The 21,520-nt window shown below is 42.2% G+C and overlaps 1 protein-coding gene across 7 annotated transcripts in view; it reads left to right on the top strand.

The window, feature by feature from the left end:
- Window positions 1–929: 929 nt before the first annotated feature.
- Window positions 930–21,520, top strand: part of ehbp1 (EH domain binding protein 1) — a 162,570-nt gene continuing 141,979 nt past the window's right edge. For 6 of the 7 annotated variants that reach the window (XM_050071704.1, XM_050071707.1, XM_050071709.1 and 3 more), the window contains exons 1-4: window positions 930–1,326; window positions 1,935–2,405; window positions 20,473–20,530; window positions 20,621–20,716. In XM_050071704.1, the coding sequence (XP_049927661.1) occupies window positions 2,302–2,405; window positions 20,473–20,530; window positions 20,621–20,716 (258 nt within the window). In that variant the 5' untranslated portion in view covers window positions 930–1,326; window positions 1,935–2,301. The remainder of the gene's footprint in view (window positions 1,327–1,934; window positions 2,406–20,472; window positions 20,531–20,620; window positions 20,717–21,520) is intronic. The other variant, XM_050071705.1, reaches the window with a different exon arrangement.

Below are 21,520 nucleotides of genomic sequence, written 5' to 3' on the forward strand. Positions count from 1 at the left end.
AAACAGACCTGGTGATTTAAACCCCCAAAAACACTGAATGAAGCAGTTTTACCTCACAAAATTTGCTTCTTTGACGCTCTCATTGTGCTCTACTGGCTATGGTGGCCGACGCGAAAACATGAATGGCCATTTCTAAAGCCAGTGTTTGGTTTGTTTGTTCAGGGCTACTGTAGAAACATAGCAGTGCAACATGGCGACAAGGATGTAGATAATAAAGGGCTCACTCTAAGGTAATGAAATTACAGCCATTCTTATTTTCAGGTGAAGAAAACATATTTGCTATTTATTTTTATTCCATTTTTCCAATATATCCCCCTAAATCCTACACATTGGACCTTTAAAAGTTTGTGCTTTAGGGACTTCATATTTGAATCTATCTCTAGTTGAGTCTTTGGGCCAGCAGCATATATTCCAAGGAAAAACCAGAGCCAGAGAGCTTTTTATCTACACTCACAGTCAAGGATTAAATGTCTTTGAAGGATGGAGGATTTGACCAGTGTGATAACAACAACCCAGAAATGCCTCATGAATCAGTAAATAATCTGTAAATGGCACAAGAATCCCACCAATGGCTGCTGCCCTGGGGCGTTTCTTCAGCCTTCAGTGGAGTCCAGGCGGCAGGCGAAATGATGGAGAGGCGAAGCTGCGTCAGATGGCGACATACACAGGGAACATGACCGGAAGTGCAAAGATTAGCCTTCAAAATAAAAGAAAGTTGAAACATTTGATAAAAGAAGAGCACATGTGTCCGGTCAGTCGTTTTAAAGAAGGGAATAAACTACTTTAAGATGGTCAGGTGTATTTTATATGTATCATAAAAGATCACAATTGAATCCACTTGTTTCATGGTTGGTACCGCTACTCAGGACTCATTTTATTTTGAATACCCCGAACGGAAATCAATCAAAATGTTAGCTAGCTTTCCGCACTCCAAAGGAGCAGAGCGGTCAAACTATCAGTAACAGTTGGACTACTTTGCTGTGGGAATTCATGCCTGGGGTCGGAATACTTTTGTTTAACTTTGTTTTTAGGGAAAAGCTCAAATAAATGCCGGTTCCGACTCAGTACCGGAGTCCCGTTGCTCGCGCTTACCTGTGGAGCAAATGTGTCAACGGGCAAGCAACGGTTTCCGCTCGTGCCGTGTTGTGATGGCTAGCCGTCGTCGCTAGCAGGCTAGCTAGCTGTATGGCTGGTGTCGGTACTGCTGCAAAGAAGGCATTAATTAGCTACACTCGCTCGGTTGCTAGTTTGTCATAGACAGTCTGCCAGCGCCTACCACTGCTGATAAGGCAACTTAACGGATAATGCGTTGGATATCACGCTGAGGTGAGTGTCACACAGACACAGTTAACCTAGTTTCACATGTTAACTCGTTAGCCTAGCAGCTGAATCATTCCGGTTAGCGGAGCGCAACGGCTCGGACTATTCCCCGGATTCAGAGACATTCCTCCAAATATTACATGTTTACAAAATGTTTATCTGCGTGTCGGTTTCGGGTGGCGTCTCTTTGTGCAGGCTTTCAATACTAGGTGGTTGACACGACTTGTTTTAATGTAATGTCATTGCTTCTCTGTCATTGTTTCAATACATAGATCCATATTTTTATTATCAAACATCCCAAGTTAGCTTGCCACTCCAGTAAATAGCCCCCCGGCACGCCGTGCTGGCAGCAGAAGTGCTGGTGCTGGAGTCCTCAACACATTCTTACACATTAACAAAGTGTTGTGTCGGCGACATAGATAATCTGCGTTATTTAAGTGTCTGCGAGGCTACAACCGACTGTAATAGCAAAGCTGTTACACGGACAAAGCATCTCTGTGTCGGTGAACGTTTAGCGGAGTTACTTGCGTTAAAATCAGCGAGGATTCTCCTGAATGCCGGGGCTTTACAGTCTGCTGTTGCTCTACTGACTGTCTTTTTTCCTTCTTTTGCAGGAGGATCACCAGATGGAAATGTTATAATAATGCCAAGTGGATTACTCATCATGTCTTTCGAAATTATGGAGTAAATTTCATTACAACATCATGCGCGCCGCCACATCAAATCTCGACCACTGCTGCAGAGATTCCTCGTCCTTACATTTGGATTTATCAGGCAGTTTTTAAAGACCAGCAGCCACGACTGGATGTGCGGTCTTATCTTTGTTTCAATGTGTTTCCGGTAAAACATTAATTATGTGTCTATGCGGGTTGGATATGCTCAGAGTCCTATAAACATTAGCGTGAATTCGAGCGAAGGAAGCCCAAAGAAGGAAGTCCAGGACGGGATAGGTACACAGAAACTACCCGCTCCCAAAGAAACATGGCCTCGGTTTGGAAGAGACTGCAACGTGTGGGGAAGCATGCGTCCAAATTCCAGTTCGTGGCTTCCTATCAGGAACTGATGGTGGAATGCACTAAAAAATGGTGAGTTTTTTGGGAATAACTGTCGACCACAGTGCTGTCATTTAAGCCTCATGAAAACTGTGTGTCTCTGTGTGTGCTGGAATGCTGAGCTCGTTCCTGGTGGCCATAATTCACACACAGACACACTCACTCAGTCTCCTTGGTGTGCAGGCATGTCTGCATGCTGGGAGGGGCCCGGATGCCTTGTAAAATTGCTGGGTTTTTTCTCCTTGTGCACCAATGTTGAATTTGTTTGGTTTAAGTCATGAAAAGAGGGTGGCAGGCAGAGAGGTTTCCCTTCCTTCAACCTGAAGGGTTGGGTTCAAGCTGCCCCCGCTCTCCTGAAATGTCCTTGCGCAAACCACTAAACGCCTACCAGGTCTAGGGATGCTGTAGGGAATCTGATCTTGACTTCTGACCTTACCGGAAGTAGAGAAACTATGAGAGAACTGTTAATCTTTGTGCTCCTATATTAGCAAACAGATAATTTGTAGAGAGTTAAAACATTACAAGAGCTCAGTTGCATAGCCATTCATAGTATATCTATCTACTTAAATTATGAGCTGTTGACTGTGAAAATCGCTCCAAAGTAGGTTTAAACATAAAAGGAATTTGCCTCAGTATTTTGGTGCATAATGAAAAACAAGTGTTGCATAAATCAAGAATCATAGATATAACACAATAAGAATATCCAGCTCTTAATAAAGATTGAAGAGAGAAGAGATCTTTTTTTTTATTGACTGTAAGACCGTACCCTGACTTTTATGTGTAAAGTTATAAACAGTCATTGCTGTCCTCTTTCTTCTTATAATAAGATGTGAGCTCTATTGAAAACAATGACAGCAGATGTCTGCATACTGACATTACCTACAATAGCAACATACCTTTTATGTTTTAAGTTGTTAATTTGTTTTTTGCTTTAGTATGGCAGCTTTTCCCATAGCTTCAACCCCAGTGTTTAAAAGTACAACCCAAAGATATTTCTGTAGTAAAGAATGAATGATAAATACTGCAAGGAGGTAGAGGAGCTATTGGTTGCTGGGGCAGATAGGTGGATATATGCTACACCTGAGCCTGCAGGTATGTGTCCTGGCTGTAACGAGTGAAGAGCGGGGACATGTTAAGTAAAGATGTAGCCTGCAAACACAGATTCTCCAGCGGCTTGCCGTAGGCGTGACTAACACAGCCCCACAGAGCCTAGACCTGGGACAGATGTTAACGTGTTGGAGAATGGAATGAGAAAAATGTACATCTCTTCCCAGAGCAAAGGGTGGGTGGGCTCAGCACACTGTCAGTAATACGCTTTGTTTTGCAATCTGAGCAGAACTCCTCTGTGTTACTCAATGGAAGAAATACGCATTTTTTAGACATTTGTTGTTGTTATGATTTAGTTCTTATCTATAGTAGTTTTAGATAACTGTGATAAAGACATACAATCTAAATTTAGCAACCCTTGGACTGAAGATACATAAATAAGTGCTCAGATTTTGTTCTTCAAGTAAAGTCTGTCATCATGCCCATTTCAGTTGCCACTACCCAGTGTTTGTTGCTACCACTGATCTTAAATGTCAGCTTCACTGCATAAACTAGTATTTAGATAACTCCTGATGTAAGACATGTCTGCCTTTACATCAAATGTGTGGCTGAGATTGGTGCCTCAGGGCTTCTGCTTCTCCCTCCGATTGTGTGTATGTGTGCACGCCTGGCTCAAAGTGTGTGAGAAAGCGTTGGCGCACAGTTTCTGCCTTCCTTGGACTTCATCAGTACGGTATGTTATTGTTGCAGTGGAAACTTTCCATCTACGCAGACTGGAAACAGTCCCCAGAGCTCAAATGGATCTCAAATCCTGAAGCCTTCACAAGTACTTCTTGAAAACCTACAGCCCGTTCATTTTTGGCATCAGTAACAGGAAGAAAGGCTCAGCCCGGTTTGTTTGAGTGTTCCATGTGTGTATGGGCGCCCATACATAAAGATGTAGGTGCTTTGAATGCACATTGTGTGAAATTTGAAAGCATTTTGCACACTCAAAGGCTCAGTAGAATAATCTCTAAAGTCTAGATAATTTAGGACACTTGAAACAATCAGTAGGTGAGAAGTTCAAGGGTTTGTTCGTATGTGTTTTTGTGGTTCTTAGTGTGTGATTTCCATGTCTTATGGCTGGCGTATAACTGATCAGATCATATTCAGATAGTCTCCTGGAGGTTAGGTGGCATCAGCTGCTTGACACCTCATATCATGTGGATGTTGCATGGAGTGAGCCTGTATGAGCATTTTCACTGAACCAGAATACATGTTTTGGTGCTTAGATATTCTTTGGTGGTGTTGGGTAATGTGGCCTCTCTCTAGTCCTTTACACTGCCTGTTCAATGGTGAACACTAATACAAAACAGAGCATTGACCTGCCAGATTACATGATGCACAATAACGGCGCAGGTTCTTCGTGCAAACCTCCAAAGCACAATATGATATGTGCCTTTTTAAGAAGAGGTATTAAGTAGGAGCATCTGGATATGTCATCTGCAGATTGAATATGATGTAGGCCTAATTATAAGGGTTCTGACACCCCATCAGTCAGCCATCGGGCACTGTGGGTCCATCATTGGGCACCTGTTGCCGACTGTTACTCTTCGTATTTTGGATACTACCGGTATCATCTGCGTTAGTCAGACTTTATCAGTGGCTGTTCAGCTAAATGACTCGTGGTGACAGAGGCATTCTGTGAGAGAGTTTTCTGGCTAAAAGCAAATCAGTAATTTCACCACTTTAGAGAGGATTCACCCTGTTTGCCTACTTTTTCTTCCTTTACAAGCTTTATATCTTTTTTTTATCATCTTTGAGAAGGAAAGGGGTGACAGATTAGGAGTCTACGGCTGGGGGAGTTCCTGTTTATCCTGTAGCCTATATCATATGTTTGTAAAGTCAGTTTTTGGGATGCATTCGTTGCCCTAGTTGCTGTAGTCGACTCCTCTGTGGAGCAGAGGGAGTTAGCATTCCACTCACACACCCATTTCAGACTCCAGAATCAATTCAGACCAACCATTAAAACATTAATGAGTTCAGTGTTTGTGTTTGCCAGTGAAATGAAGCACCATTCTCAGTGTTGCAGCGTTGCTCCTTTGGTAGTTGATATATAACATCTTTGATAAAAAATGAACAGTGTTTTGTGTTGTCCTTCATCTGTAGCAGGTAATAATGTTCATGTAGGTCAGGGTTGGAAATCAAACCTCCTTGGCACAAGTTATATTTTGACCTCTAAAAATGGATAAACTGACCCCTGTTTAATAATTTTTAATGTTTAATACTTTTGATTTTCTTACACACACACACACACGCTGACCAAGTGTTACTGGCTACAGAGAGAAAACTAGCTTAGCAAACATCTCACTTGTCATCATGTATATTAAGTCTGTTTAATCATCAACATAGGTGAGCATGCTAGTCTACAAAATTAAATATCCGGTGAGCCTTATTTTTTCCACACACAGTTGCTGCCCAGTCCCAGAGAAACGCATGTAATTTTTCATTAAGGCTTAAGCAAATATTACACATACATAGTGGTGTGCTGGAGCAGTGCAAGGTCTGCTTACTTTAATTGTTTACTATCTCACTCCTGCTGCTGCTTCTGCTAAGTGCTTGGCTACAGCGTGAGCAATTTATTGTTCCTCTAATTCTCTCTTGCATCTCTCATAACAGTGTCCAAGGATCATTTCTGTCTCATAATATTGTTACTTGATTTGACAGGTTGTTCTGTGCATGGTGTGTGGGGAAGTCATGTGTGCTTGAGCATAGGCCAGAGCTACACAAATTCACACTTTGTTTGTTTGTGTTCTTGCTGGTCATTTTTTTCTGATACTGTAAATTGTCAGTGCATTATGTCAAGCATCCAATTCACAGTTTTCCATCGGTTTAGCTTTTCACTAGCTAATGAATGCACCACGCACCTCATGGTTTTTCATTCATCGGATTACTAATTGGGACTGATGCATTGCACAGTCTTCTTCTTGTAGCAGATGAAAGCGTCAAAACTCAAAACTTGAAACTGACTGGCCGTGTTGGTTAAGTGAGGAGCAAAGTTCATTTACTTGTCACTGGTGAGTGGGTGAGTGCTGGTTTCAAACCCTGCAGACTGTTAGATCCTTGTGCGACAAGTTGTCAACAGAAAGGATTGCATCCTGTATAAAACTTTCTCTGTTCTCAGCTGGTTCCTGTTGTTGTGCAGTGCTTTGCCATATTGTTTACTCCCCAGATCAAGAGGAGTACTTTGAGGAGTTAAGTAAGTGAGGCACGCTCAGCTGCTGTCAAGAGGGTGCAACCCCCAACAGCGAAAGACTACTCGGTGTGAACTTAAGCTTGCAAGCAGCCTTCACTCACCCTGTTAGTATTCCCCTGAGGCTAGTGCTGTTGAGCAAGAATGTGTTGCTAGTCAACCTGTCTGGTAAAGTATAGTTTGAAAACATCGTCATAAGCCAACAAGTGTCACTGCCGCTGACAGACGTGTTGACACGCGTGGCGCAGATATGAGAGTAATACGCTGGAAACAACACAGAGACACTATTGATTACATGGTAATTCTATCTGGCTACATGCAAGCGTGGCTAATCGAGACTGCTTCCCTCACTGTCACATGACAGGGATGGTAGAGCGCTTCCTATCAGTCAAGGGGTGTGTAGAAACCCTGGCACACACACGCATAACATCAGTCATTTCATAGGGATTTAGAAACTCTGAACACACTCACTCTCACCAGACTCAGGCGGATTTACACTTCTCTTCTGAGGTGTTCAGTGTTCCCCCTGTGGATTCCTGTGGCATACAAATTGATTTATTTTTCAGTATTTAACCTGTGGCTTGTTATAGAAGTGATGCAACACTTGATAGATGAGTCCCACATTATCAGCTCTTTATGTTATTTAATTTTACACTCAAAGTAACTAGGCTTTTATTCTTTCATTCACTTTTTGATTGAAAATTGATGTGTTTTTTTCCACTTGTACTCTGGCTCCAAATGCAAGTGTCAAGCTATTGCAAGGGAGATGATTTATGAGCTGTGCAATTATTATATAGCCTTTGTTCACATTAACCAGCATGAGCCCATGTCTTTGAGCAAAACATTCAGTCTCTACTTACTCACTCACTGTCACTGGATTAAAGCGTTGCTGAATGACACAAGTGCAGAAGTGTGTAACTGAATGTGAGTGCTGGACACCACAGTCCATGCATCAGGCTGTCAGTTCCGAAATGGCTCACTGTTTCAGTGGAAGTGACCAGCGTGTCAGGCTGTGACATGTCGTCTTCTGCTGAACATGTGTGCACGATGGCAAGCGTCCATCATGTCTCTGCCAGAGAAACATCTTCCTGCCAACTTGGTCTGACGTGGCTCTCCATTCTATTCAAATTCGAGGCCTTGACACATTCCTTTTGGCACAACTTTGGCACCAGGAGATGGTTTCACTGCCAGGTTATAGTACGGTACAGTTGTTTTTGTTGTGCTGAAATTCTGGATGAAAACACACAGTTTGGATTATCATTGGCTATGAGGTTTTGGAGAAAATAATTATTTAATTACTCACATCTTTAGTTTCTCACAGTGCTTCAGTGCAGTCTGATTGTAAGGCTTCAGTCACTGAGTAATCTTTGTAACTGATGCCAGTAAAATGCCAAAACTGGGGCGAACACAAACATGTTTTCATAGTTGATACTTGAGTTGTTCTTATTTGTGTGTTTGCTTATCACTTAATTATAGCATTTGCTGCTGAATTACCTCTGCCGATTGTTTAGTCCTCTCAGTATAGCATGCAGCTCCTCCTGTGATTCTGTAATTGTTTCTGTGCACCAAGCCCACTGCTGTCATCTGGGGCAGCTCTCACACTATCATTTAATGCTTCTTTTTCCATTTTCTTCTGTCTTTCTCTGTACCACTCTTATCTCAACTCATTCTCTTTCTCTCTTCTTTTGTACTTGATCTCTCTTCTCTCTGCCTCCCCCTGCTTCTCTCTCTCTTTCCGATAATGTCTTTTTAACTGCTTTGCAGTGGAATCCGCCCAAGTGTAGTTGTTCTGTGCTGCAATTATGGACACAAACAGGCATTTACACACCCCCTCCCACACACACCAAGAGACATGAAACATTGCAGGGTTGTGAAGCAGGCAATGGGGTGTTAAATGTGATGAAAACTGTGCTGGTGTGTCTGTCTCTACTGCTGTCAGGCAGAGAAACACATGGCCCTGGAGACTGCTCATCATTTATCAGCCTGCAGAGCAGAGCTGCAGCATCTGCAGACTGATAAATGCATACTTTATGTGTGTCAGGGTGGCAAAAGAAACACCATAAGCCAACCAGGAGTGTGCTGGTGTTGCATTTTGGAAAGCGTGTTCTTAAAAATGTAGTTGGTGCAGGTGGAATTTAGGATGTACAGCCTGCTGCAGCTTAAACATGCAGCAGACCTTCCTTCTCTGCTAGTAAAAAAAGTTTTCTCCCCTACTCTGCGAAACAAGGATGTGGTCTCTGCAGGCTAGTAAATTCTTTATTGTACCCGCCCTCTGGACTTTTTGGAAAGTGTGGAGCTCCTGATTGATCACTTTGTGGCCAGAGTGATAGTGATGGTAATTTATCACACCCCCTTTGGTAAAACAGCAGTCTGATCCTTCTGCAGACCCATGCATACCCCAGATTCTTTATCCCAGTTAGTGTAATTTGTGTGGGCTAAAGGTCACATCACACTTCCCTCTGTGGATGCTCCCAGCCACAAGCAGCAAACTGCTTAGGATGCAAAATGATGCTGCTGGCTCAATATTAAAAGAAAGACACAAAATTAGAACATAATGAAGAACACAGTTTTATTTGCCAGCAACCACAAATGCTCATCTTCTGTTATATTTTCATTTTCTTCCCACTCACGATCAATTAACATTACTGCTGGAGCCATGGTCGCCTGACTGCTCATGTATCATTGCCTTCAGAAATGGATGTTGCTTTCCTCACCAGGACTCATTGTTTCTTTGCTGTTGGTGCTCTTAGGCACATGATGGTTGTGATTCTGAGTCAGTATCTCCCTACGGTTGTTAGCAAGCTGATATAGAGAGAGAAGTTGTTTAGGGAGGGGAGATTTTTATTATATTACTTACCCTACTGAAAGGCAGCTTCCCCTGATTCCCTTCTTTTATTTTGGAGATGCTCCCAAACACATGATATAACTGATTGCTACTGTGCACAATCTCTCCCTGAGGCTTTCATTGTGCTATCTTGTTTTGTGGAAGTAAGGTGTATGTTTACCACTGTTTTGCTGTCTTGTGTCGAAATGTTATCTTTTGTGCCACATTGATGTTAATGGGTACCTATATAGAAGTCAAAATTAGCATTTGTTTCTTTCTTATGAGGGTTTAACAGTAGAAATATAGAAAATATATTACTTTGAGTTTGCCCGCTCAAAGCCTCAGAGGCTTTTTCAGTCTTACAGTTAATGTGGACTCCCCCGCCACCGCACAAATCAAGTGATAAGCGAGGAATGAAAGCACGTTGGAGATGAGCCAGTAAATTAAAGCAACAAGAAGAAAAGATACATACCACTCACAATGTGTGCACTTATCTTGTAGCATCTAACACATGGACTTCGTAAGTTGTGAGTACTATCAGTTCTTGTTGTCTCAGAGTATAGACAATGGCTTTATTATTTATATTTTTCCAGAGTTTTTTAAGCTTCCAAAATCTCAGTACAGACCATTTCACAATTATTTTCCAGTGACTTGAAATCTTTCTGTGGAGAGTTTTACCCTTCACCCACAGGGCAGTCGTGTCAGCAAAGAAACATTTAATTTTCTTCTCCTGGCTGTCAGTCATCACCACTTAGAGTCGACAGTTCCCTCTTCTCTGCTCCTTATATGCTTTTTCAGGGGGTAAGATTTACCTCCATCCCTCCGGGCAGGTGGAGCTTCTGAACTTCACTTTCATCTGTCCAACCTACGTGCTTTATTGTTTGTGACTCATTCCTACCGGCTCTCTCTCCTCAGCCATGGCAGATCCATAATTGGCCACACTTGACCTCCGGTGGTCTGTGTCTGCGGTAAAGCTCTCATCTACGAGTGTCTCCATGCAACTATCCTTTTAAGCAAACTTTGTAAATTTCTCAAAAATAACATGCATCTGACTTGAAAAGAAGCAGGCTGCTTACTGAATGTAAAAGGCAGCTGCTTCAAAAAGAGTCTTCACGCTTGATGTCTTCACATCCTCACTGGGAGTAATAAAGTCTGGAGCAAATGTCTGGGAAAACATTACGCAGTCCCAATTCACACCCCGCTATGTGGCTTTTTAAGTTATAGATCATTAACCACACAAGATAACAAGCATCTTCTTCAAAAGAGTGATATGACACAGTTGAATCCAGCTGGGCAGTGGGATTGCTGAAATGTGTTAATCTGCGGTGAAAATCTTCAAATCTATTCATTAAAGGGGCAAAAAGCGAAATCATTTCACCGCTAGGTTTGCTGTTGTGCACTGCCTGTAGACCAAAACAAAGTGTGTCATGAGCCACTCCTCCCTCTATCTCTGCTCTCCACCCCCCACCCCACTCGCCTTGTCTGTGCAGCCGAAAACCGCAGCATCTCCACGGACTATTACATCCAGACGGTCCCAGTGTTTCTTCCGCAGGCTCCACTTCACTCAGCTGCCTGATATACCCGCTGCTTCTTCCCACACTAACCTGAATAACAAACCAGGGCGTGGTGCTCTGGTCGGATCCAAACGGAGAGCTGGGGCTAACGTTAGCTGGGAAGCTAGCGGAGGCTAACTGGCTGTGCTGGCAGCTGAGTAAAGTGGAGCCTGAGGAGGAAGCACTGGTTAGCCCCCGCGAGCTAGGAGGCTAGTGGAGGCTAACTGGCTGTGCTGGCAGCTGAGTGAAGTGGAGCCTGAGGAGGAAGCACCGGTTAGCCCCCTCGCTAGCTGGGAGGCTAACTGGCTGTGCTGGCAGCTGAGTGAAGTGGAGCCTGAGGAGGAAGCACCGGCAGCTGAGTGAAGTGGAGCCTGAGGAGGAAGCACCGGTTAGCCCCCGCTAGCTGGGAGGCTAGGGGAGGCTAACTGGCTGTGCTGGCAGCTGAGTGAAGTGGAACCTGAGGAGGAAGCACCGGTTAGCCCCAGTTTTACTACAGGCAGATTCACTCGCCACAGGGTCGAGGAAATAAAACCTAAACAGCCAACTTAGTTTAGCAGTTAGCGATGTCTTTCACTCACTCTCAGTCTCTGCTGTGTTTAGCTATTTCCCTGCTGTCATGTTAGCGTTAGCACTAGTCGGCTGCCACGCTAACGTCCCTACTCTTCTCCGTGAGCCCACGAGCCCGCCAGGCTCACGGAGAAGAGTAGGGACTTTAGCGTGGCAGCCGACTAGTGCTAACGCTAACGTCCCTACTCTTCTCCATGAGCCGGAGCCGTGAGCCTGGTGGGAGAAGAGTAGGGACGTTAGTGTTAGCACAAGTCGGCTGCCACGCTAACGTTCCTACTCTTCTGCTCACGCAGAGTAGGGACGTTAGTGTTAGCTCCTGGAGTTAGCACTAGAGCTACTACGGCTACTGGAGTAACTTACAGCTATGGGGCGCTTCTACCAGCTCATCTAGTCACTGAGCCTCGCCTCCATCTCAGCAAATATATTACATTTACTACAGATACCATCATCATTGAAGTAGGCAGGGGAATAGCTAAACACAGCCCGCCAGGCTGCCCACCGGGCTACATTTTACAATGCTAATTGCAAATGTTAGCTGGGCTGCCGGGCTACTCACCTAACACAACCGTAACGCCTGACTCATTGCTGGGACAGAGCCGCTAATAACTCAATTGAACTCACATGAACGTACATGAACGTGCAGCCAGACTGGCTTGTAAACAAGGGGCTGGAGATCAACACAGAAAGAGGGTGTGTGAGGTCATGCTATACTCCAGATGAAATTACACCTCTAGTTCTTCACATAGCAATTTTTTAATTCCTTCAATCTAGAAATTATGAATTTCGCTTATTGCTCCTTTAAGCACATAGACGAAATGTAAAGGTCATATGCAGAAAAATAATATTTTTTAATAATGGCCAGACTCTGATCTAATAAAGGTCATGTTTGCATCTGGTGCCAGTCATCCTGACCTTTTCAAATGTTTGGATCCAGGAAAATATAATATAATTAACAGAAAATGAAATTATTTAAAGTCAGTATGACAATATAATAATGTCACATTCACACACATGGTTACACATGTTATGCATAGTCTTAATATTTTTGTTCACTCCAGGAAGTTTAATTTGATTTAACATCATTTAACAGTTACAGAGAGTGTCCCTGCCACACATTCGGCTGTAGTTACAACAAACATACAGTACACACTTATGCAAACAGGCTCAATCACTAATTAGTGGGGTGCTCTAGCTTTCACTAGTAGACACTTTAGTCTGGTGTTACTGCTTTCAGCACTTTGTGTCATTGACTCAGATCCTGGTTGCCACATATACACTGGCTGTCTGTTCTATAACTGGAGGTCAAGGGACTGTCAGCAAAGACCAGAGGAACTCAGTGTCACACACACTCACACTTTTAATTATGTTGTCACTTTTTAAATTCTGCCAAGACACGCAGATCCTGGTGTCTTAAAGGTCAGATGGATGGTTTTTGTCCGTCTTGCAGACTAGTTTATGTTGTTTACAACAGATTGCAAAGTTTTTAATGACAGACAAAAAGTTTTAAAATGCTCATAGAAACTTGTCAAACCACTTCCACAGCATATTCCACTTCTTCTTATTGCTCAGCACAGTCACATTAGTTTAAAGACACAGCTTTAAACTGCACCTACTTGGGGCAGCAAATAAGTTTGACTTGGGTGCGTCGGTATAATAAAATAACTAGACAGGATGGCAGAAGAGATACCTGCACACCAATGTAACTGGGCTAGAGAGCCACAAAAATGATCACAGACTGAGATCAATGCAAAATTAGTCTATTTAATTAAGATTTCTGTGCACAAATAGGTGCTCAAAGTGCAGATAAGGAGTTTAAAAACAGTAGCAAACATTTCAGTCACTGACTCATCAGTGCTACTGACATGAGTGCTTCACAGAACCGATATAGACACAGACAGGTGTGATAACTCCATCAGCTGGTGCCACTAATTAGATGAGATCAACTCTGAAGTGCAGAAGCATGACTACCAAATCACAATGACCTTTCATAGGAGTACTTCGCTATTCAGAACATCCTCAAACACTAATTGATGATAGCATAACGCAGGAATATACAAATGTACAAAAACACAACTATACACAGAATGATAGAAAAGAAAGGACAAACTATGACAAAATGTCCAACAAGACACAGTTAAACTCTTTTTTTTGGTAGAAAATGAGGAAGTTTAGACGCAGGAAATAAGATAATCCGAATAGTGGTTAGGACAGGTTTTCAAAAACGCATCTTACCTCGCTTATCTCACTCTGTGAGCACTGCATTAGACTTAATGAAGATTTAAAGTCATACTTTGCCTCTTCATGTCATGCCCAGTGTGTGTGGACTTGTGTGTGCTTAGTTTATCAGGCAGTCTGGGGTGCGACAGCCACACAGATTGTGTTTGCACTGCTACATCTGTCTTGATAGCACAGGCCACAGTCTGACAGCACAGCAAAGTGAGCCCTCTCTGTTCCCTCTTTTCCCTTTCTTTCATTTGTCACTTCCTACTCTCAGCCATCTTCTTGTTGCTGTCTGTGCTAAATCAGAAATTGCCAAGTAGGCCAAGTGTAAAAAACATTTTTTAGATAAGCTTTTCATGATGGGGCTGTAAGGGCTCTGAGTAAACAGTATTTTGAAAGCATTGAACTGTCACTGTGTCATTTATTTCATTTTGACTGTATCATTGGTAGAAAGTGGCTGTGGTTATGTAGCACTGTAGATCTCAGCTATCACTTGACTCAGCGGGAGACTTCCTCATCCTTTCTTTATTCCACTAAGTTATCTGTAGGTGGTACTTTTTTCTCTTCTATTCAGTCCTGGTCAATATTACTGATACTACTGAAACACATCTTTTAAGTGTGTTTTACTTTATACAGTCATTAAAACAGCCCTATCCTGTAAGTTACTCTGTCCATACCAGAATAAGGAAACACAGACAGGACAGCTGAGTTTGCAGTATGCACAGGGGTTGTGTCTTGCTGTTTAATCCGAGCATTTGCCATTGTTGGTGTTGAGAACATATACTCACCATTTTCTGTGTGTGAGACAGAATGCATGTGGTGTATTCTGTCTCACATACAGAAAATGTTAAAGCTTTCATGCACTGGATAGAAGCTCGGTCACTACTGTGTTTTGTCGGTTTAGGGTAGAGAGAAGAGGTGTCCATACATATTATACACAAATATGTATGCATTGTTTCATCCCTGTTGCATAAAGACAGTATTAAAATAAATATTCATGATATAGGGTGATAAATATGAGGTGAGAATGCAGTATTGGAGTGTGTGGGTAATGTTAAAATCACTATACGTTACACTGGCTTTTTAAATCACCTCTTATAGCCCAGCAGTCTGTATTCTTTGCATGTATCACACTGCAGTCCCATTATACTTCAACCTTTCATGCACTGCAGTGATGCAGTCTGTGCTAAATTACATACACTATGCCCGTATGTGTTGCAGCAGTGTCTGTTTTGGTATGCATTGCAGTGCTGTAGTCTGTTGTTTCATCTCTCACAACCGTTGTAGTACAACACAAACTAATCTACATTTTCCCGTATCCTAATGTCTGTGATTGACAGGCAGACATGAAGTCTGTCGGCAAACGTCAAAGCTCTTCCTCCTCTGAGTAATGTCAGCATTTAGTCGGGATGATGCTGTATCTGCTTACACACAGACGCGCAGACATACTTATCATGCCTCTCCCATTCCTTCTTACCCTGACTCTCCTCCTAATTTCTTCACGCTATTGTGATCAACTCATATCTTTCTCAAACAAACACACAGGCCCCTCATGCACAGAAAATTGAACAGTGAGGCAAACAATGGCTTCTCCTCATTGTTGGTCTCACCGACAATCTGACTGAGATCATACGCCCCACAGCTCGGAGACTTGGAGTGTCATTTAGTGACAGATCTTAACACAGATTCCTGCTACTTGAAACCTTTCACATTCTACTTTTATGACAGTTTGTGTGTGTGTCACAAGTTATAACTAATTATTATTTTTATTGTTGATTAACATGTCCAGTATTTTTCAAAATTAATTGATTTGTTGTTAGGTCTATAAAATTTCTAAAAATGGCAAAAAATGTCGATCAGTGTTTTCCAAGATGAAGTCCTCAGATGTCTTGTTTTGTCTTCAACCCAAAGATATTCAATTTACTGTCTAGGAAAGTAAAGAACCCAGAAAATATTTACAGTTAAGCTGGAATAAATGACAACTGATCGATAAGTAGATTAATTGATGCAGCTTTAGTCACAAGTCCTATTGTGTTGTGCTGAGGGATCCCACATTGTATCACAGACTGCATGTGCAACGCAGCTGCAAGGTGGAATATTGCTAAAGATATGGTGCCATGTCGAGTCATTTTCTTTTACCTGATTCAGCATTAAAAGGGTCGTCAATATTTAGTGGACAGCTTCCCCTCCTGGAATCTGGAAGTTGCCTTGCACTGTTGTGGCTTTGAAAAGACATTATACTTTATCACTGTGTTTATCACTTGGTCATGTTTTATTGCTGTGCCACTGATCTAAACTTAGCCCTACCCTGCTATGTGTTTGCGTTTCAAAACAATCTGGGTGTGTAGTTGATGTGTATGTGTGTGTAATGCTGGTTTGGGGGCCGTCATATCACATGTGAAGTGGTTCCGTCCTCCTGCCTACAGAAAAGATACGGCAGCCGTAACATCCTGACGCACCCTCCACTTCCAACCATGCAGGCAGATGGACATGCGCACGGAGCCTCAAGTGTTTCACCACAAGCATATTTGAGCTGCCAAATTAATTTCTTTGATGAGCAAGCTTTATTTTCCTGTCTGTTTTAAGTGGCACGTATTAACCTAAGAGCTAGAGATCACAGGATGATTTCATTTTTTGTAAAACCACCATTTCCCCCTGAGCTCTGACTAAATAGTTAACTGTACAGATTTGGGGAACAGATTTGTTTTGAACCAGTGCAGCTCTGCAGTCTACACCTGCCCTGTTTTACTTGATCTTTTTGTGTGTAACTGCATCCCCTAAGAGTCCTTTTTCTCGTGCCCATAAGCACATGATTTTGTATTGAGCTGTAAGTGCTGACATAATATTTCAGAGTGCTTAGCAGTACTGTGGCTGAGCTAATACAAGGTAGACACTGATGAAGAACTGCGGCTGCTGCAGAGATGCTTTCTCCACTGCACAGCAGCAGTCGCCAAAGTGTAACTCACACTTACAAAGGTACATTCAAAAAACGTGGAGCTGACTGTATAATTTAGATTTAGAAATGGCACTAAAGCCAAGGAGTATGGTTGTTAGTAAGACAATAAAATTCAAAGAAATATGCAACGTTAAAAACAAAAAAGGCCAATTATAAAGATCTGCACGGAAAAAGTCTGTAACTAATTATGTATATGAAACATCCTCTTCAGTAACTGCAGGGTGATTCCTGCAAGTGTTGATGTTTTTCTTACCTGCTGTGATGCTAAAATGTCTTTTGAGGAAAACATTGAACACCTACATGCCCACTAATTGCAGGTTTCTCTGCATGAGAGCCGCAGCTAAATGCCTTAAATATAAATGTAGGAGGGTTTATCTATGATTTGTGTCAGTCTCAGAGGGCCATCACCTCAGCTCCTGTTGAGCTTATTGACCCACTTTTACTCATATCTGCCCTCTCTCTCTCCAGCCCCTTCTACACAAACACTCACACACTATCACAGATTCTTATGTTCATCTTTCATCTCTATATCTAATGAAAACTGTGCCGATTAGTTTTACATTTTTATCCTTATTTTATCTTTCATTTTCCTCTTTTTCACCCATCTGCGGAGAGTCAGATAAATTACTTTTTGTTGTATAAGCAGCATTTCACAGGGGTAATAAGGGTATATATGACATTTGATAGATGCAAAAAGAGCTCACAATCTCTGTTTTGTTTCTCCTACATCCAGTAAAATGATGGGAACAGTGCAGAAAATGTGCTGCAAGACTGTTTCAAAGAAACACAAATGTATTGCCATATGTTCCAATAAATCCCCACTATCTCATTCCCTAACATGCCGTCAGTTTAAACTGAAGGCCATAATGTTAAAATAGCTTTCTGTATGAGTGAGAGCTGCTGAACACAAGCCGTAATGAACACACACTTTAACTGCTTTACTTCAGGGCACTCTGTGGCTGTCTTCATCACATTTCTTTCTTCTGCTGTGGCATTTCCTCGCTGATGGCTCATTGATTCTTGTTAAACAGAGAACGAACATGCAGGCCTTAGGTTGAAGCCGTACATGAGAAAGTGTGAAGAAGTCAGTTAGCCTGCAGACAAATGGTTTAAATTTTTCTCATAGCACAGTGGGTACAGTACAAAGGGAAAAAACAAGGGATGATATTTAGTGTGTGTCTGCATGCTCTCTGATATGGCCTGTGTTATCGGACAATAGCTTCTCTGTGCGAGGGCTCTCCTCGAGGCTGAAATTGTTGCCTGTCATTCTCCCTCTCTCCTCTGCTCTCTTTTCCCTCTCACCCCTCCTCTTTCCTTCCCTCTCTGTCTTTCTGTTTTCTCCTTTCTTCTCTTCGTTGTCTTCTCTCTCTCTCTTTCACACAGTCAGTCATTCTTTTCCCAGAATGGCTGCGTTGCTGTTGTTCTGCAAGAGTCTTTGACATAAGGGCCCATGCAAACATAAACCCACTGTTGTGCTTGTGATGCTTAACTCTGGAGTATGTGCACTCAAAGCTATTGATACAGGGCTATTGCCACAGATATACAGAGGCTCACATCACCTACCACATGCTGACCTCCATCTGTTTGGTTTCATCAGGTGACTTCGCCTTATTTTTGTATTTTTAAAGTTGTCATGATGTCTTGCCAATAAATATGTGGCATTCTTACAGGTGAGAATGCCACATATTTATTTGTTGTCATGATGTCTTGCCAATAAATATGTGGCATTCTCACCTGTAATTGAAGTGTACAGTAGTAGTAGTATCAGTTTGGTCACTGCAGAATTGTGACCAAGATAGACGGTGTACTATGTAGTCTAATGCCAGTACCGTCATATCTGTGATAAGGTAATATCGGCCTAGACGATTTATTGGTCGTGCTCGAACAAAGCCTGGCAGAAGACAAGAATAAAGTGATTTTAATTGATCCCTGTAGGGCAGTTTGTTCCCTTTCTTTTCTCCATTGTGAGGTCAAAGGATCAGTAACAGAGCATCAGCTTGGGAGCTGGGGCTGGAGCTGGAGAACTCATCGTGTGGATACTTGCCAAAACAGTGACTTAAACACAGACTCTCCTATTAACAAACAGTGTTGTAGATTGGCATCAGGTATCGGTGCCACCCTGTTCTCTATGGCCAAAAGCCAAAGCGTGGTTTGGCCTATATTCTAGGATTTGGGGTGTAAATGTATTTTTATGGAGGCACTTTATCAAGGTAAGCCAGGATAAAGTCCTGACAGCTTGGTTCATGTCATGTCCAGTGCATGGTGTGCTTAGTGAGGTCTTCATCAGGCTGATACTGAGCCAGGGCATTCCTATTAAAATGTAAATATTAGTGTTGAAGGTTAAATGTTACTATTAAGTGGTATTTTTAATATAGAAGTTAAACATTTCAGCCTCAGAACTTCATACACACACACACACACACACACACACACACACACACACACACACACTCACACACACACACTCTTTTACAATACACTCATGCACCAGGAGTGACAGGCACGCAGGTTCAGACTTGCCAGCTTGGCAGCTCGCTTACTGCTTTGGCCATGTTTTCTGATGAATTCTCAAAGTGTACATAATGTGATATATAGTGTGTATAAGGGAGAGAGTTTTACAGTCCCTAATTTGTCAGTATTATTTTCACATTAAGCCAAAGTAGCATGTCAGTTGTAATTTATTAAGCAGCTCCATGCAGGTTTATATTTATGAAGTGTATGCTTTATAAACTGTGCGTGTGTGTGTATGAGTCAGCTAATGCTCTGTGAGAACATTGGCCCTCGATGCGTCTTGATATTTACAGTTAATTATCTTTAAATCAAGAGTGATTTCACATTACTTACTTGCTTGATTGTGATGGATTTGCTGACATTGCAGCAGAGTGGACCATGACTGCTGCACATTTGTACTGAACACACTTCAGGCTATATGCCAAACAGTTTTTAGGAGACCCGTGTCTCTTGAATTCACATCATACATATCGCCTCTCTTATATGTGACAAAGATGTACACCTTGAGCCTCTATGAGCATCTTACTGCAGATAATCTGTCACAACACCCTGACTGTGTGTTCCTTCTATTAAATTTAGTATCAAAGGGAGGTGAAGTGTCAGGAGAGGTGACAAAAAAAATCAATCTTTATGTTGTCTATGTGCTCTGTTAATCATTTTATGAGGGATGGAGTATTTCACTTGTACTTTGGATACTTTTCTCCCCTTTCCCTGCTATTTCATTTAGTCAGATTACACTGTGTCTCCTGTCAGTTGTCAGCACAGTGTGATTGACCTGGACTAGCTTAGGTTGTCGTAGCTCTCAACCTCCTTTAGTTTTTTCCTGTCACACTAACCTCTTGTGTGAGTGTGTGTCCTGTTGTGTATGCTGCAGTCCACAGAGACGAAGCCAGGGTTTAGCTGTGTCTCATGATTTATTCATTCTGTGAGTGGCTGTGCAGGTGTGTGTATGTGTTGTTGTTGGTGTGTGTGTGTGTGTGTGTGTGTGTGTGTGTGTGTGTGTGTGTGTGTGTGTACAGGAAAAGGCTTATCAGCGTTTTAAAACATCAGGCATTACGATACAAGCTGATCAATTGGACTGACGGTCTTAACATGCTGATGTGTAGGTACACGGAGACAGAGATAGATGGATTGATGAATTGATACCTTTGTCTTTTTCACTCATCTGTCTTTTCTCTCCTTCCTCACAGGCAACCAGACAAACTGGTGGTGGTTTGGACACGCAGGAGTCGGCGGAAATCCTCTAAGGTGTGAATTTGATAAGTGGCATTGTCAAATAAAATAAATAAACATTTAAACAAGTATGAATCTTTATTATTTTGTCCCTTTGTCCTGCAGTCCCACAGCTGGCAGCCTGGCATCAAAAATCCCTACAGAGGAGTGGTGGTGTGGCCTGTACCAGAGAACATCGAGATCACTGTCACTCTTTTCAAGGTAGGCCACAGCTGTTTTATTAGCACTGAGACAAGTATATCTATATGTAAGGTGGACTAGGGTTGTTTATAGAGCATGAGGGTTGACTTTTATTTTTAAGATGTGTTTAATTTCAGTAAATAGGTGTGTATTTTTCATTACATAAATGCATCATAAGTAGGAGGAATGATATTAAGAGTAGATTAGAGTCTTATGTTTTGATTTGTGCATAAAAAGAATGTATTTATTATATGACTGCAAGGTCTGTTTATAGGTATAATAATACAGTTGTGTCTGTAAATGACACAGTTGTACAGACAGTATCTGTCACCGTGCCTGGCTTACTTAAACATGCTGGGCCTCTGTGCTGACAGGCTAGCTCAGAGCCCAGTGTCTTATTACCTCTCTGTATCTTTACTAGCCCTCCTGCCACAAATACCTACGTACCTGCCTCTGCCTTGTGTAGGTGTTCGAAGCTCTTTTCTTTGAAGGCACACAGTGGTGTCTGTGAAAAGTACATATGTAAAAAAAAAAAAGCCCAACTTTCATGTGTACTGCCTCAGTTTTCTAGGCCTATGCTTGTCTAGCACTGCTGTAGATGTTAGTGTCTCTCTATTCTGGGCCCACTTCCACTTCCTGTCCCAGAGGAAGTAATAAAGCAGTTTTTGTAATGAGACACAAAGCAAAGCCACTGAGGACAGGGTTCACCCACATCTGTTTGATGAAGCCATAAACCAAATAATATCACCTCTGCCATCTGCATCAGAATACTTTTCTTTCATTACAGCTGCTACAGTGGAAATTAAGCGATTTCCGACTGCTAGG

The sequence above is a fragment of the Epinephelus moara genome, chromosome 19 (assembly GCF_006386435.1).
Source record: "Epinephelus moara isolate mb chromosome 19, YSFRI_EMoa_1.0, whole genome shotgun sequence".
In the NCBI taxonomy this organism is placed as follows: Eukaryota; Metazoa; Chordata; class Actinopteri; order Perciformes; family Serranidae; genus Epinephelus; species Epinephelus moara.